This window comes from Lonchura striata, chromosome 3 (genome assembly GCF_046129695.1).
Source record: "Lonchura striata isolate bLonStr1 chromosome 3, bLonStr1.mat, whole genome shotgun sequence".
Taxonomy (NCBI): Eukaryota; Metazoa; Chordata; class Aves; order Passeriformes; family Estrildidae; genus Lonchura; species Lonchura striata.
Genome location: NC_134605.1, coordinates 113,651,635 through 113,666,038, shown reverse-complemented (window position 1 = coordinate 113,666,038; position 14,404 = coordinate 113,651,635). Strand labels below are relative to the sequence as shown.

The 14,404-nt window shown below is 66.4% G+C and overlaps 3 protein-coding genes across 5 annotated transcripts; 2 read left to right on the top strand and 1 right to left on the bottom strand.

Moving 5' to 3' along the window:
• Window positions 1–300: 300 nt before the first annotated feature.
• Window positions 301–3,892, top strand: PREB (prolactin regulatory element binding). 2 transcript variants are annotated; one of them, XM_077782510.1, is made up of 9 exons: window positions 301–460; window positions 643–812; window positions 1,755–1,992; window positions 2,363–2,443; window positions 2,519–2,643; window positions 2,881–3,054; window positions 3,125–3,197; window positions 3,269–3,428; window positions 3,520–3,892. In XM_077782510.1, exons 1-9 carry the CDS (start codon window positions 326–328, stop codon window positions 3,612–3,614), a joined length of 1,251 nt encoding a protein of 416 aa, XP_077638636.1. In that variant the 5' UTR covers window positions 301–325; the 3' UTR covers window positions 3,615–3,892. The 2 variants fall into 2 exon arrangements, with proteins under 2 accessions (XP_077638636.1, XP_077638635.1); XM_077782509.1 differs by having other exon boundaries at window positions 643–835; window positions 1,781–1,992.
• A 623-nt stretch (window positions 3,893–4,515) lies between these two features.
• CGREF1 (cell growth regulator with EF-hand domain 1) lies at window positions 4,516–6,166 on the top strand. The gene is made up of 5 exons (XM_021545149.3): window positions 4,516–4,719; window positions 4,944–5,015; window positions 5,201–5,271; window positions 5,354–5,475; window positions 5,554–6,166. Exons 1-5 carry the CDS (start codon window positions 4,637–4,639, stop codon window positions 5,998–6,000), a joined length of 795 nt encoding a protein of 264 aa, XP_021400824.2. The 5' UTR covers window positions 4,516–4,636; the 3' UTR covers window positions 6,001–6,166.
• A 66-nt stretch (window positions 6,167–6,232) lies between these two features.
• KHK (ketohexokinase) lies at window positions 6,233–9,381 on the bottom strand. 2 transcript variants are annotated; one of them, XM_077782508.1, is made up of 8 exons: window positions 9,119–9,381; window positions 8,932–9,048; window positions 8,598–8,732; window positions 8,027–8,099; window positions 7,681–7,827; window positions 6,756–6,844; window positions 6,531–6,688; window positions 6,233–6,381 (listed from the first exon to the last, which is right to left on the bottom strand). In XM_077782508.1, the coding sequence occupies exons 1-8, from the start codon at window positions 9,232–9,234 to the stop codon at window positions 6,341–6,343; spliced, it is 876 nt and encodes a 291-aa protein (XP_077638634.1). In that variant the 5' UTR covers window positions 9,235–9,381; the 3' UTR covers window positions 6,233–6,340. The 2 variants fall into 2 exon arrangements, with proteins under 2 accessions (XP_077638634.1, XP_077638633.1); XM_077782507.1 differs by having other exon boundaries at window positions 6,233–6,426; window positions 9,119–9,380.
• Window positions 9,382–14,404: the final 5,023 nt, after the last annotated feature.

Here is a 14,404-nt window from a genome sequence, read left to right as displayed (position 1 = left end):
CTCAAGCACCGGGCTGGCCCCGCTGTCCCACGTGGGGCCGAGGACGCCGGGAGCTCCCGGTCCTTTCTCCCGCAAGCACCGGGCTGGCCCCGGTGGCTCCGGTGGTCTCGGCCCGCGCTGCCCGCGTTCCCGCGGCGCCCGCGTTCCCGCGTTCCTCCCGCGTTCCTTCCGCGCCGCCCGCGTTCCCGCGCGCCCGCGTTCCCGCGCGCCCGCGTTCCCGCGCGCCCGCGTTCCCGCGCGCCCGCGTTCCCGCGCGCCCGCGTTCCCGCGCGCCCGCGTTCCCGCCGGTGACGAGCCGTGACGCGGCTGACGTCACGCCGGTGTCATGGCGCCCCGGCGTCCCGCCGAGCTGTACCGGGCGCCGTTCCCGCTCTACACCGTCCGCCTGCACCCGCGGCGGCCGCTCGCCATCACCGCCGGGGGCGGAGGCGCCGCCAAGACCGGCATCCGCAATGGCGTGGTGCGCGGCAGCGGGGACCGGGCCGCGGGGAGCGCGGGGCGCGGGGAATGAGGCGGCGGGAGGGCCCGGGAGGGCCGGGGAGCCCGGAGCGGCTCGGACGCGGCGGGCCCGGAGGGGGCCGCGGGGTGCCGGTGTCCCGGGGAGCCCCGCGGCGAGGCCGTGACCGCCGCCCTCCCGCGCAGCACTTCCTGCAGCTGGAGCAGATCGGCGGCCGGCTCAGCGCCTCGCTGCTGCACTGCCACGACACCGAGACCCGCGCCACCATGACCATGGCGCTGGCCGGGGACGTCATCGCCGCCGGGCAGGACAACAGCTGCCACATCCTGCGCTTCAGCCTGCAGGAGCCCGAGGCGCCGGGCACCGCCGGCAAGGACGGTGAGGCACCGCTTCGCCGGCTCCGGTGCGGGGCGCCTGCCCCGGGGCTGTGCTCTGCTTTGGGGATGGCCCGGAATGCCCCTCCCGCCTGCCCGGGATGCTGTGGGGGGGCTGAAGGGTGTTGTGGAGATAAGGCATTCTGTGAACGACCCCGTGCCCACCCTGGAGCTCCCTCCTTGCCTGCCCTGAATGCCCTCCCCTTGCCTGCCTTGGTGCCATGGGGCAGGATGTGGGGGTCTGTGGGGTGACTTGGGATGGGGCACTGCCTTGAACCCCTGCCTGCCTGTCCTGAACCTTCTCTGTGCTTGCCTTGGGTACCATGGCAGCACTGGAGATGAGACACTGCCCTGGGGCTCCCGTGTGCCTCCCACCCCCGAATGCCTTGGCCAGAGTGTGAGGGGCAGTGGGGTGCTTTGGGGTAGGGGTACAGCTATGGAGCTCCCATGCCCACCCTGGATTTTCCCTGTGCCTGACCTGGATGCTGCAGGGCAGGGAGTGAGGGGCAGCTGAGGGTCTGTGGGCTGACTTGAGGATGGGCATTGCCCTGAAGCCCTCCATCACTGTCAGGGACCTGCCCCCAGTGCCTATCCTGGGTGCCATGGGGAGCTTTGGGGTTTGGTCACTGTCCTGGAACCCCCTGGGCCCCTCCAATGCCTGTCCTGGTGGAGCTTTGGGGTTTGGTGACTGTCCTGGAACCCCCTGGGCCCCTCCAATGCCTGTCCTGGTGGAGCTTTGGGGTTTGGTCACTGTCCTGGAGCCCTCTGGGCCCCTCCAGTGCCTGTCCTGGGTGCTGTGTGGAGCTCTGGGGATGGAAGCCCTGCAGCACCTCGTGCCTGCCCCGAGCACCTCGTGCCAGGCGCGGGTGCTGCGGGGCAGGCTGTGGGGAGCCGTGGGGCTGCGGGGAGGCAGCACCCCGGAGCCCCGTGCCAGCCGCGTGCCGTGCAGGCAGCGGGGAGCGGGGCGCGCGGCGGCGGCGCGGTGCCAGCGGCGGGGCGGCGGGCGGCGCGCAGGGCCCGGCCCGCGAGGTGCGGGTGGAGAGCCTGCAGCGCGTCCGCACCGACTTCAGCCCCGACGCCCTGCAGAAGGCCGTGCGCTTCAGCGCCGACGGAGCCCTGCTCGCCACCGGCGGGGCCGACGGCTTCCTGCGCCTCTGGGAGGTGGGCACGGCGGGCTGCGGGACACGGGGCGGGTGGGCGGCAGGGCCGGGGGCACCGGAGAGCGGCGGTGAGCGTGGGGAGCCAGGGCAGGCACGAGGAGCTGGGGGGACCTGGGGGAATGCACGTGGGCACGGTGGGTGAAGGGCAGGAATGAGGGAGCCAGGATGGGCATGGGGATCAAGGTGGGCAGGGGGAGCTGGGACAGACACGGAGGAGTGGCGGCCGCCGTGCTGATGGCAGCAGGCGTCGGGCAGGGACAGCCGGATGGGCAGCACCTGCTGCCCCGCACCTAATGGTGCTCCCCACACCTGCCCGGGACCATGGCAGGGTCTGGCCCTGCCCAGCGCCCACACCAGCTCTGCCCCTGCAGTTCCCCAGCATGAAGAAGACGTTGGAGTTCAGAGCCCACAATGGGGAAATCGAGGACATCGCGCTGGGCCCTGACAACAAGGTGGGTGTCAGGTGGCTCCCCAGTTCCCTGGCTCTGCTGGAGAGGGGCCTCAGACCCCTGTGCTGTGTGCAGCAGGTGGTGACGGCGGGGAGGGACTTCCAGTGCTGCGTGTGGCAGCAGGACCAGCTGGTGACAGGGCTGCGCTGGCACGAGAACCTGCCTGGCATCCCTGACAAGGCCTATCGCTACCAGGCCTGCCGGTGAGGGCTGGGGCTGGGTCACGGGGCAGGGCGTGGGCAGGGGCCACTGGGGTGGGCAGTGGGCCACCCCTATCCCATCACTGTTCCTACTGGGTGTGTGGGAAGAGATCTGGGCTCTGTTGGCAGCTGTGTGCATGGGAGGGGGCTGGGGCCAGGTTTGGATTGGGAGAGTGGTGGTGGTGAGGGGCTGCATCCCACGTGCCCCATCCTCCCGCTGTGCCCCTCTCCCCTGCGCAGGTTCGGGGCCGTGGAGGGCAGTGCTGGGGCTCTGCGGCTCTACACGGTGCAGGTGCCCCACAAGCGGGAGCGCCGCCCCCCGCCCTGCTACCTGACCAAGTGGGATGGGAAAAGCTTCCTGCCGCTGCTGACGCGGCCCTGCGGCTCCGAGGTTGTCTCCTGCCTCTCCATCAGGTAGCCCAGGGCCAGTGGGTACGGGGTGGGGGCCGTGGCAATCCCCCCACTCACTACCCTCCCCCCACAGTGATTCAGGCACCTTCCTGGGGCTGGGCACAGTCACCGGCTCCGTGGCCATCCACATTGCCTTCTCACTGCAGGTGAGCTGGGGCAGGGCTGTGGGGCAGCCCCGCTGGCCCCCGAGCAGCCCTCACCCCCTGTGTCCCCCCAGAGGCTGTACTACGTGAAGGAGGCCCACGGCATCGTGGTGACGGATGTGGCCTTCGTCCCCGAGAGCCGACCCGGCCGGGAGCTGCTGGGGGGCCACGAGGCCGCCCTGCTCAGCGTGGCCGTGGACAGCCGCTGCAAACTGCACCTGCTGCCCACCCGCCGTACGTCCGGGGGGCTGCCCGTGGGGCTGAGCTCTGCTCCTCCTCTGCACGGGGGAGCTGCAGCCTCCTCTCACCCGTCCCTGTCCCACAGGCTCCCTCCCCGTCTGGCTGCTGCTGCTGCTCTGTGCCGGGCTCATCGTGGCCACCATCCTGCTGCTGCAGCTCGCCTTCCCAGGCTTCCTGTAGCCCCCGGAGGGACCCCCTGGCACCAGGAGCGACCCCCCAGCCTCCACCTACCCCAGACAGACTGTGAAGGACACGAGGGACCAGCCCTGGCCCCGCTGTCCCCGCTGGCGCTCGGGGAGCAGATGCGGGTCCAGGGAGCCACGCAGGGCGCCGTCCCTGCGGGACTGTGCTGGCAGCAGTGCGGGGCTGGCCCCGGGACAGGGGCGTCTCCACCCCAGGAGAGGAGGGTCCTGCTGCCCCCCGCCCTGCTGCTGCCATTAAACTGGAGCATGAAGGCAGCGTTGTCCGCGTGTGCTGGGGGAACGGGGCTGAGGGCATCGCACTCCGGGCCGGGCTGTGCCCTCGGGGCCGCTCCGTAGCCCCGGGGCTGGCTGCCCGAGCCCGCGGGGCCCGGAGTACAGGCACGGGCCGCTGCTGCTGCGGGGGCCCGGGAGTCGGTGATGCTGGGCTGGCCCGGCTCTGCCCGGGACCGTGCGGGGTTCAGGGGGGTGTCGCCCACCGGCGTGGCCCCGTCCCTGGTGTGACCACGCGCCCGTCCCGGGCCCCCGTTTGGAGGGGCCGGGTCCCGGTTAGTCCCGGCGCTGCCCCGGGACACCCTGCGTGCGGCCGAATCCCTGCACCCCGCGGGCCGGGTAGGGCCGAGCCGGGCCGGGCGGGGCCGCTCCCGGCCGCGGTGGCAGGGCCGGGACGTGTCGGCGACGTGGCCCCGGGGCGGGGCGGGCGGCACCGACATGCGGACGGGGCTGGGTGAGTGGGTACCGGGGAGCACCGGCGGTACCGGGTTGGGCGTGTGCGGGGTGAGTGGGTACCGGGGGCTGCACTGGGTGCGCAGCGCCGGCCGCTCCCACGCGCTCTGCGTGCCCCGCGCAGCCCCGCGCACCTTCCCCGCCGTGCTGGAACCGGAGCAGCTCCCGGAGCCCCGGCGCCTCTCCCAGCGCCCTCCCACGGGCCCTCCCACCGATCCCCGGCAGGGCCAGCCCCGATCCCGGTGTTCTCGTCCCGCCGCAGCCCGAGGTCGCGGGATGGGGAACGCGGCGGCGATGCTGCTGCTGCTGCTGCTGCTGGGGCCGGCGGCCTGGGCCGCCCCCAGGGCGGGCACCAACAGGTACGGGGGCACAGGTAAGGGAAGGCAGAGCTGTGGTGTTTTCATGGCTACAGGGGCACAGGTGCGGGTGGAGTACAAGGGGGCCATGGGAGGGGCAAGCACAGGGGTCCGAGCTGACAGTGAGGGCCGGGACCCATGGATGTGCAGGGGCCGTGGGTGGGGGGCGTCAGGCCGGAGTGGGCAGCCCCCGGGGGCACAGGTAACCCACCCCGTCTGTTGGCCAGGCCTGAGCCCCCCGTGGCCACAGCTGTGGATCCGTATCCCGACCCACTGAGCCCAGAGTCGCCTGCACTGCTGTGAGTCCCTGCCCTGGGGAGCCCCACGGCCCCGGGACCCCCACCACGGCCCGGGGCTGCGCACTGGGGCTGGGGGGCACAGCGCCGGGTGGGGGCACGGACAGTGCCCGCCTGGCCATGGGGCAGGGTGGGCCATGGCCAGGAGGCAGGTGCAGTGCCCCCCACCCCAGCCCTGCTCCCCCCAGGCTGCTGTGGAGTGCGGTGCGGAGCCTGGGGCCGCTGGAGCAGGACGTGGAGGCCATGACACGGGAGCAGGGTAAGGCCACCGGGGCGGTGACGGGGGCTGAGGGGCTGGTGGGGCCAGGGACCCCGGCCCCACAGCACCCCGTGCCCCACAGCCCTGCTCTACCTCTTTGTGCTCCATGACCACGACCAGAGCAGGCGCCTGGATGGGCTGGAGCTGCTGCAGTTACTTGGCACAGTGCTGGCACAGGCTGGGGGGCAGCCAGACCCTGACATGGTGGGTCACACAGGGATGGCTCCTCATGCCCCACTGGGCCCCTGGGCCGAGCCCTCATCCTGTTCCCCATCCCCATAGGTGGCTGCACTGGTGGATCAAGCCCTGGCAAGGCAGGACCTGAATGGGGATGGGCTGCTGGCCCCCTCCGAGCTGCTGGACCCCCCTGAGGTGCTCTTGCTTGGTCAGGACAAAGGTCCCCCAGGACAGCCCCCACTAGAGCAGCAGGCAGGGCTTGGGGCTGTGCCTGGAGGGGGCACAGAGATGCCCAGGCAGGACCTGGGGTTGGAAAGCCCAGGACAGGCAGCCACTGAGGCTGGAGACCCCCAGACTGGAGCCCCTGAGGAAGGAGCCCCCAGGATGGAATCCCTCGAGGTGGAATCTCCCAATGCTGAGACCTTGGAGGCAGAAGTCGTCCCTGGGGCCAAAGCCCCCAGTACTGATGCCACAGAGGAAGATGAAGCCCCTGAGGCTGAAGCCTCTGAGGAACAGGCAGCCCCAGCCTGGAGGGACCATGGGGAGGGGTAGGCAGTGGGGGCTGTGGGATGCAATGCTGCGGCTGCTCCCTGCCCTGCTCAGGGCACACACTGGCATGGAGATGGCCCCTGGCCAGGCTGCTGGGGCCCAGAAGGGCTGGGGTTGTGTTGTCTCCTCTGCAATGCATCACATGGAGAAATAGAGGCACTGCTGGTGACCTTGGCTGTAGTCAGTGCATTCCTGGGGCAGTGGGACCCCAGCCAGGGGACACAGGAGGCAGTAGTGGTGCACGTGGGGTTTTACTGGGGAGTTGCTGGGTGCACTGGAGATGTGGAGAAGTCGCTGGGTGCAGTGGTGTGCCTGAGGGGTGCAGAGGTCTCCGGCCACACGCTCAGACAATGCCATCAAAGCCCTGGATCCCACATTTCCTGCCTGCGATCCGGCAGCCGAAGGTGAGGGCATCCTGCAGGGTTCTCCCTGGGGATGGGGCCCAGGATGAGACGTGGCCGTGCTGTGGCTGTGCCGTGGCCGTGCCAAACTGAACCGTGGCCGTGTTGTGGCCGTGGCGTGTTTGTGCCCACCTTCTGCGAGCGCAAAGATGACGGCGGCATTGAAGGTGTCCCCAGCCCCCAGCGTGTCCACGAGGGTCTCTGGGGGGAAGGCGTCCGAGTGCACCAGCTCCCCGCCGGGCCCCAAGGCATCAGCCCCCTCCTCAGCCCAGGCGCAGATCAGCGTGGCCCTGGGAGAGCATGAGGTGGGTTTGGGCACACTGTGTGCCCCCCGGCCCCCTTCAGGTACACCCCTACCCTGGCTGGATGCGCCCCTGCAGCCCCCGCAGCGCCTCGGGGGCCGATTGGTACCCGAAGTGCCGGGCCAGGTCCTTGCTGATGAAAACCTGTGGGAGAGGGGCTGGGGCGGGGGCAGCCCCCAATACCCCCAGCCAGGTGTGATTAGATCTGTGCCCTGGTGGCACCCTCAGACCCCGCTTGCACCCCTAGAGCCAAACCCCCCACCCCTGCACCCCCCAAGCCTGACTCCCCCGGACTGGGACTCCCAACTCCTGCTGGGCTGCGCCCCCACAGATCTGACCACTCCCGTCCCGACCTCGCCCCTGCCACGCCTTTGGCCATGGCCGGGACTGGCCATGGAGACTGGGGATCAGGACAGGCCATGGGGACTGGGGATCAGGACAGGCCATCGGGACAGGCCATCGGGACAGGGGATCAGGACAGGGGATCAGGACAGGCCATGGAGACTGGGGATCAGGACTGGCCATGGGGACTGGGGATCAGGACAGGCCATGGGGACAGTGGATCAGGGCAGGCCATCGGGACAGGGGATCAGGACAGGGGATCAGGACAGGCCATGGAGACTGGGGATCAGGACAGGCCATTGGGACAGTGGATCAGGACAGGCCATGGGGACAGTGGATCAGGACAGGGGATCAGGACAGGCCATGGAGACTGGGGATCAGGACTGGCCATGGGGACTGGGGATCAGGACAGGCCATGGGGACAGTGGATCAGGACAGGCCATCGTGACAGGGGATCGGGACAGGGGATCAGGACTGGCCATGGAGACTGGGGATCAGGACAGGCCATTGGGACAGTGGATCAGGACAGGCCATGGAGACTGGGGATCAGGACTGGCCATGGGGACTGGGGATCAGGACAGGCCATTGGGCCAGGCCATGGGGACAGGCCACCCCGCCCCATTGCCCCGGCCCCGCACCACGTGTCCTCGCCCCATCAGCGGCAGCAGCTCCTCCCGCGGCTTCTCCAGCTCCACCGAGATCCCGACCCGCTGCCCCGGCACCGTCGCCCGGTTGTGCCGCTCCACCCGCTCCAGCATCGCGCCCTGCTCCACCGCATTCCGGGCCTGCGGACACGGGCACGGCTCTGGCACCACCGGGGGATTGCCAGTCCCGGGAGGCCCCCTCGGTCCCGGGGATGCTCCCTCATTGGGGATGTCCCGAGACCGAGGGACTCCTTCTGTTCCCAGGCATCACCGAGGGATTTTCCCCAGTGCCGGGGATCTCCCAGACCCTGGAACCCCCCGAGCTGAGCCTCGGGCTCACCTCGAAGTGGATCCACCTGTACTGGGAAAGGTCGACCCTCTCGAAGTCACGGGCTGTCACGTCAGGCAGGTTCCTGTGGGACAGAGGCCAGGTGGGAGATGGGGACCCCCCGCCTGGCACAGGCCCGGGGCGAAGGGCAGCTCCAGGGGCCGTGGAGGGCCCCACGCCACGGGAACAGAGGTCCCGAGGAGGCAGTGCCCGAGTGAATCATTAATGATGGCACCCGGGACCCTGAGCTGGATTCGAAGGGCAGCGCAGTGGTGGCCATGCTGGGGCCGGGCGGTCAGCCATGCCGAACAGTCCCTGACCCTCTGGCACGGCCGAGGGAGCCCGGTTATCCCTACGGGGCCGAGCCGCCCGTCCTGCTCCAGAGCGTGGCCGTGTGGAGACACCAGCACCAGTCCCGGAGGTGACAGGGCTGCAGGGATCCTGGCGGTGACAGTGTCTGCGGCAGTACGGCCACTGGCCCCAGCCGGCACTCGGTAGCCCCCGGCAGGCACGGGAGGGACCCTTGGAACAGCCGGCAGAGCCCAGCGCTGCCCGCGGGCGGCGGGGCCGGGCTGCCCCTTACGTGTCGTGCAGGACGATGGTGCGGGAGCCGCTGGCGGCGTTGACGAGGCAGCAGGCGCAGGGCACCTCTCCGCGGGGCTGCCAGGCCACGTGCGCCGTGTCCACTCCCCGGCGCTGGAAATCCGCCGCGATGAAGCTTTGGGGGACGGAGAGCGGGGTGAGGGGCGCGCGGGAGCGGCGGGCGCCGCCGGTGACGGCGGAGGCGGGCGGGCAGCCGGGGAACGGCGGCCGCGCCGAAGGTCAAGGCCGGCGGCAGCAAAGCGGAGGGGCCGGTGAGGCGTCAGGGCGGGCCGGGCCGGTGCCCCGCCGGTGCGGAGTCCCCGCACCCCACTTACTCAGCGGCGGGGCCGGGGGCCAGCGAGCCCATGAAGGCGCAGGGGGCTCCCAGCAGCGACAGCACAGTGCAGGAGTTGGAGGCGTTCCCGCCGCGCTGCCACCGCTGTGACAGGCACCTGCGGGCCGAGAGGTGCGGTGGGCGCGGGGCCGCTTGGGGGGCGCCGCAGGATGCCCCGCTGCCGGTACCTGGTGTCGGAATCCTCGGCGGGGAAAGCCTCCACGACGCTGATGATGTCCAGGCACACCAGCCCCACGCACATGATCCGCCGCTTCCCCGCGGCGCCGCCCGCCTCTGCCGCCATCCCGGGCTGCTGCGCCGCGGGCCCGGAGCGGGACGGGCACCGGGACCGGGACCGAGACTGGCACCGGGACCGAGACCGGCACCGGCACCGGGACCGGGACCGGCACCGGGACGGAGCCACCCCGAGATCCGGCACCGCTTTGGCCCCGCCCCCTCGCGCCGCAGCCAATCAGCGCCCGCCGCCGCGCCGGTCCCTCGGGGGGCGTGGCCATGCGGGCCCGCCCCGGCCACGCCCCCCGTGCAGGGCGCGCGCACGGCGGGACGGGACACGGGGACAGACGGACACAGCGACAGACAGACGGACACAGGGACAGATGGACACAGCGACAGATAGGCAGACCGACACAGGAACAGATGGACAGATGGACACACAGGGATAGACGGACACAGGGACAGATAGACGGACACAGGGGCAGATAGACAGACCGACACAGGGACATGGACACACAGGGACAGACGGACACAGGGACAGACGGACACAGGGACAGATGGACAGATGGACACAGGGACACATGGACACACAGGGACATGGACACACAGGGACAGATGGACACAGCGACAGATGGACACATGGAACACATGTACACACAGGGACAGATGGACACAGGGACACATGGACACACAGGGACAGATGGACACAGGGACAGATGGACACAAGGACACATGGACACACAGGGACAGATGGACACAGACACACAGGGACAGATGGACACAGGACACATTTTTCCACCCAATTACAAGATAGCACCTAAACCCAAGAAGAAAGAGGAAGAAGAAGAGAGAAGAAAGGAACTCGAGACCACACCCTGTACCCTGCATGTTGAACCCATCTAGAGCACACTAAAAATCCCAAACCCTAAATTTCCCACCCATGTGACACACTCCAGTACTCTCTACAATCTCTGCAATCCATTCCGCACTTTTGTGATTTCTGGTTCGCCTTGAGGCTTTGGGAGTTTCTCCATGAGTGAGGGGCAGAGTCAGAGCTGCCCTGGGGCTCAGGACAGCCCCGAGCAGACAGAAATATTCCGAGCAGACAGAAATATTCCGTGCCCTGGCTTTGCACAGGGAGGGGGGCAGGAGCCCACCGGGGGCTCCGGGTGCTCAGACAGGAGCAGCAGCCTCCGGCAGGCTCCGGCGGCGCCCAGCAGGCTCCTGGAGGGCCTGGGAGGGACGGAAGGACAGCTGGACCCGCAGCCTGGTGCCTCTGCCTGCGGGGGGAGAGGGGCATCACCCGCGTGAGCGAGGGCCGCCCACACGGGCCAGCCCCGGCCGGCACGGACAGCCTGTGATAAACGCCACCCGCTGGTTTCTAGAGATTTTAAAAGTTTAATATTAATAAAATGGTCACAAAAATAGTAATGTAATCAGAGTAATAAAAATTTAGAGCTAGGACAATTGCAAGACAATAAAAAGCAAAGACTTACGGACATCCGGATGTTTTTGGGCACTGAGCTGCCAAAACCACACCTCGTGAGCAAAGGAATAACCTTAAAAGCAACAGCCTGTTGCATATTCATATATCTCATGCATGATGCACAAATTCCTTGCAAATTAAGATTTTTTCTGGGTTTTGTCAACTTCTTCCCCTTAATCCTGGTGGTTCCATAAAGATGGAGTGGAGGTGGAAGAATGTTTGTTCTGATAAGGACGCTGTAAATCTTTATGTGCCCTGTCGCTGTTATCTCTGTGCAAAGAATTTCTTGGTTATCTCATATCTTTCTTGAGCTAGTTAAAAAGTATCTTACATAGCAGAGTTTCTATTTTAACGTCGCGTTATAACCTAAAACTGTATTTCACACACTACTTAAGACAATACAGCATAACTTTCTAACATTACACATACAATGTTCATTGCACTATTTGCAAAAAGCCAATAATAAAAGGTGCATTTTTCACAGGGCCATTCCAGGGGTGCTGGGGGGACCCAGGGAGCGGGGGCAGGACCCCAGACCCCTCCCAGCACGGAGCAGGGCGGGGGGCTTTGACCTGTGCAGCGCAGCTGGGAGGGGGAGAACAGCCCAGCCCGGCCCGGCCCCGGGGCTGCTTTGTGCGGGTGAGGGAGAGGGACGCTCCGGGAGGAGCAGGATGGCACAGCCACGGGTGGGGAGATTGTCACAGTCACGGGTGGGGAGGTTGTCACAGCCACGGGTGGGGAGGTTGTCACAGCCACATCATCCCAACTCATTCTGTGATTCCATTAAATCCCCAGGGGTTTCTGTCTGGGTCCCTCTTCAGGCACGAGATGTTGTGATTGATCTGTGCCCCAAGTCCGAGAGCCCGGTGCCAAAGCTTCCTTCAGGACTCCCCCATGGCAGGACTGCCCAGGCCTCTCAATGAATTTTGGAAGCCTCTCCAGGGCCTCAGGCCACATGCAGAACTCTCCTGGGGCTCCGAGTCTGTCAGCACAGAAAGTCTGAAATTCCCAGCAGCCAGAACTCCAGCTAATTATCAGGGGTAATTAGGACCCCTCTCACTTCCCAGCAGCTGCAGCAGATCCAGCTGATCTTCCCCTCCTCAGTGGCTCATTGTCCACCTCTCTTCTGGAGAGCGTTCGTGGGTAATGAGGGTTAAATGGACAATGGATAAAGGAGAATCTTCCCCAGCTGCCTCAGCCCCATCCTACTCTGCCAAGAGGAGCCTGCAGCACCGCACAGCTCTGCTCTGCCCATCCCAGAGCTGGGAGGGGATTAACCCAGCAGTAACCTCGAAAATGATCCAGCTTAGAATGGGCAGATCACAAAAGCCCCGTGGGACTGGAAGGGCGCAGTGTCAGAGGGGCTGGGGGAGCTGGGAAGGGGCTGGAGAATTCCTGAGGAAGCTGGGAAGGGGCTGGAGAGTTCCTGGGGGAGCTGGGAAGGGGCTGGAGAGTTCCTGAGGGAGCTGGGAAGGGAATGGAGAGTTCCCGAGGGAGCTGGGAAGGGGCTGGAGAGTTCCTGAGGGAGCTAGAAAGGGGCTGGAGAGTTCCTGAGGGAGCTGGGAAGGGGCTGGAGAGTTCCTGAGGAGCTGGGAAGGGGCTGGAGAGTTCCCAAGGGAGCTGGGAAGGGGCTGGAGAGTTCCTGAGGAGCTGGGAAGGGAATGGAGAGTTCCTGAGGGAGCTGGGAAGGGGCTCAGCCTGGAGCAAAGGAGGCTCAGGGGGACCTTGTGGCTCTCACAGCTCCTGCCAGGAGGGGACAGCCAGGGGGGATTTGGGATCTGTTCCCAGGGAACAGGGACAGGACAAGGGGAAATGGGCTCAGGCTGGGCCAGGGCAGGCTCAGGGTGGGTGTTGGGAGCAATCCCCACCTGGAAAGGGCTGTCCTGCCCTGGCAGGGAACTGGGAACAATCCCCACCTGGAAAGGGCTGTCCTGCCCTGGCACAGCTGCCCAGGCAGGGGTGCAGTCCCCATCCCTGGGAGAATTTAAAGCCCTGTGGATGTGGCACTTGGCGACAGGGGTCATGGTGACCTGGGCAGTGCTGGGGGATGGGCAGGAATACTCCATGGTGCCAGGCGCTTTTCCATGATTCTAGGAGTTGTAAGAAGGCTCTCACCCCCTTTTTCCTTATAAAACTCACTTCTCGTGGTTAGGAGGACAATGATCCTTCTAAGACTGGTAGATCCTAAAAATCACCAGCAGAAATCTCTTCTTCCCTTTGCAGCCCACGGGCAGTGAGGGGCCAGAGCTGTCATCACCCAGGGATGGTCCCAGGGTGGGACAGGGAATCTTCCAAGAGGACACAGTGGAGGGATGATACAGAAAGACTGAGCCCTTCCCAGCTTTCAGTTCCCTCCTCTCCAAGAATTACTGTCACGGCTCTGGGTCTCCACCTTCTGCTGACAATGGGAATGCCACCCCAGAGAAACAATTTCCCAAAGATTCTGCTCACGTTGGGATTTGGTGCCCCAGGGCAGGGCAGAATGGCAGAATGGCTGGCTGTGAGCAGAGATCCCACTGATCCTGAAGTTCAGCTGATCAAAGTGGGCCCAGAGGAGGCCACAGAGATGCTCCAAGGGCTGGAGCCCCTCTGCCACGGAGCCAGGCTGGGAGAGCTGGGGGGGCTCACCTGGAGAGGAGAAGGATCCAGGGAGAGCTGGGGGGGCTCACCTGGAGAGGAGAAGGATCCAGGGAGAGCTGGGGGGGCTCACCTGGAGAGGAGAAGGATCCAGGCAGAGCTGGGGGGGCTCCCCTGGAGAGGAGAAGGATCCAGGGAGAGCTGGGGGGGCTCACCTGGAGAGGAGAAGGATCCAGGGAGAGCTCAGAGCCCCTGGCAGGGCCTGGAGGGGCTCCAGGAGAGCTGCAGAGGGACTGGGGACAAGGATGGAGGGACAGGAGCCAGGGAATGGCTCCCAGTGCCAGAGGGCAGGGCTGGGTGGGAGATTGGGAATTGGGAATTGCTCCCTAGCAGGGTGGGCAGGCTCTGGCACAGGGTGCCCACCCTGGATCCCTGACAGTGCCCAGGGCCAGGCTGGACACTGGGGCTGGAGCAGCTTGGGACAGTGGAAGTGTCCCTGCCATGGCAGGGTGGCACTGGATGGTCCCGAAGGTCTCTTTTCACTGAAACCATCCTGGGGTTTGATGATATTTTCTCACACTTTTTTTACACACCACCAGCAGTGGAGCTGCATTAACTGAACGACGATGCACTGATCGTGTCCCACACCAACCCCAATGAGCTGTTAAAGAACCAGACACAGACAGACAGACAGACAATGCCTTTGCTGCTCACCTGACGATGGCACTGGAGATGCCAATGGCACCTGAGGACAGAAGGCTCAGTCCCAGCCTCACCATTAATGAGCTCCCACAACAGTGGGGGCACAGACTGGGGCTGGACACCCCCTCTGCCTGGCCCCAAATCCTGATCTTCCTGCACCAAAGTATCTGCACAGGAGCCATGAGCAAAACTGCCTAAATCTCCCCTGGTGCCAGTGCCCCAGACCCAGGCTGGAGCCTGTTCTGCCATCGACACCCCGAAACCTCCCAGCTCTGCATCCCGCCCCTTCCAGGGCACAGCAGCCCTGAGCCCCGGCAGGCCCAGCAAACAGCCCTCAAGTGCAAGAATGGGGTTACCACGGCCCACCCCACAGCAGGGGATGGGAGCACCCCCAGAGCTGGATTCAGTGGCCCCCCCGGCAGGTACCTGCCTGTCACCCCCGCCGGGCCAGCCCCTCAGCACAGCCCTGGGGGCA

Bases quoted from the DNA above. Each gene is read 5' to 3' on its own strand.
- PREB (XM_077782510.1), top strand. From the start codon at position 326: ATGGCGCCCCGGCGTCCCGCCGAGCTGTACCGGGCGCCGTTCCCGCTC. The intron at 2,444-2,518 runs GTGGGTGTCAGG...TGTGTGCAGCAG, and splicing joins CGCTGGGCCCTGACAACAAG to GTGGTGACGGCGGGGAGGGA. The intron at 3,198-3,268 runs GTGAGCTGGGGC...GTGTCCCCCCAG, and splicing joins ACATTGCCTTCTCACTGCAG to AGGCTGTACTACGTGAAGGA.
- CGREF1 (XM_021545149.3), top strand. From the start codon at position 4,637: ATGGGGAACGCGGCGGCGATGCTGCTGCTGCTGCTGCTGCTGGGGCCG. The intron at 5,016-5,200 runs GTGAGTCCCTGC...TGCTCCCCCCAG, and splicing joins CCAGAGTCGCCTGCACTGCT to GCTGCTGTGGAGTGCGGTGC. The intron at 5,476-5,553 runs GTGGGTCACACA...CCATCCCCATAG, and splicing joins GGCAGCCAGACCCTGACATG to GTGGCTGCACTGGTGGATCA.
- KHK (XM_077782507.1), bottom strand. From the start codon at position 9,234: ATGGCGGCAGAGGCGGGCGGCGCCGCGGGGAAGCGGCGGATCATGTGC. The intron at 8,733-8,931 runs GTAAGTGGGGTG...CGTCCCCCAAAG, and splicing joins GCCCCCGGCCCCGCCGCTGA to CTTCATCGCGGCGGATTTCC. The intron at 8,100-8,597 runs GTAAGGGGCAGC...TCTGTCCCACAG, and splicing joins ACCATCGTCCTGCACGACAC to GAACCTGCCTGACGTGACAG.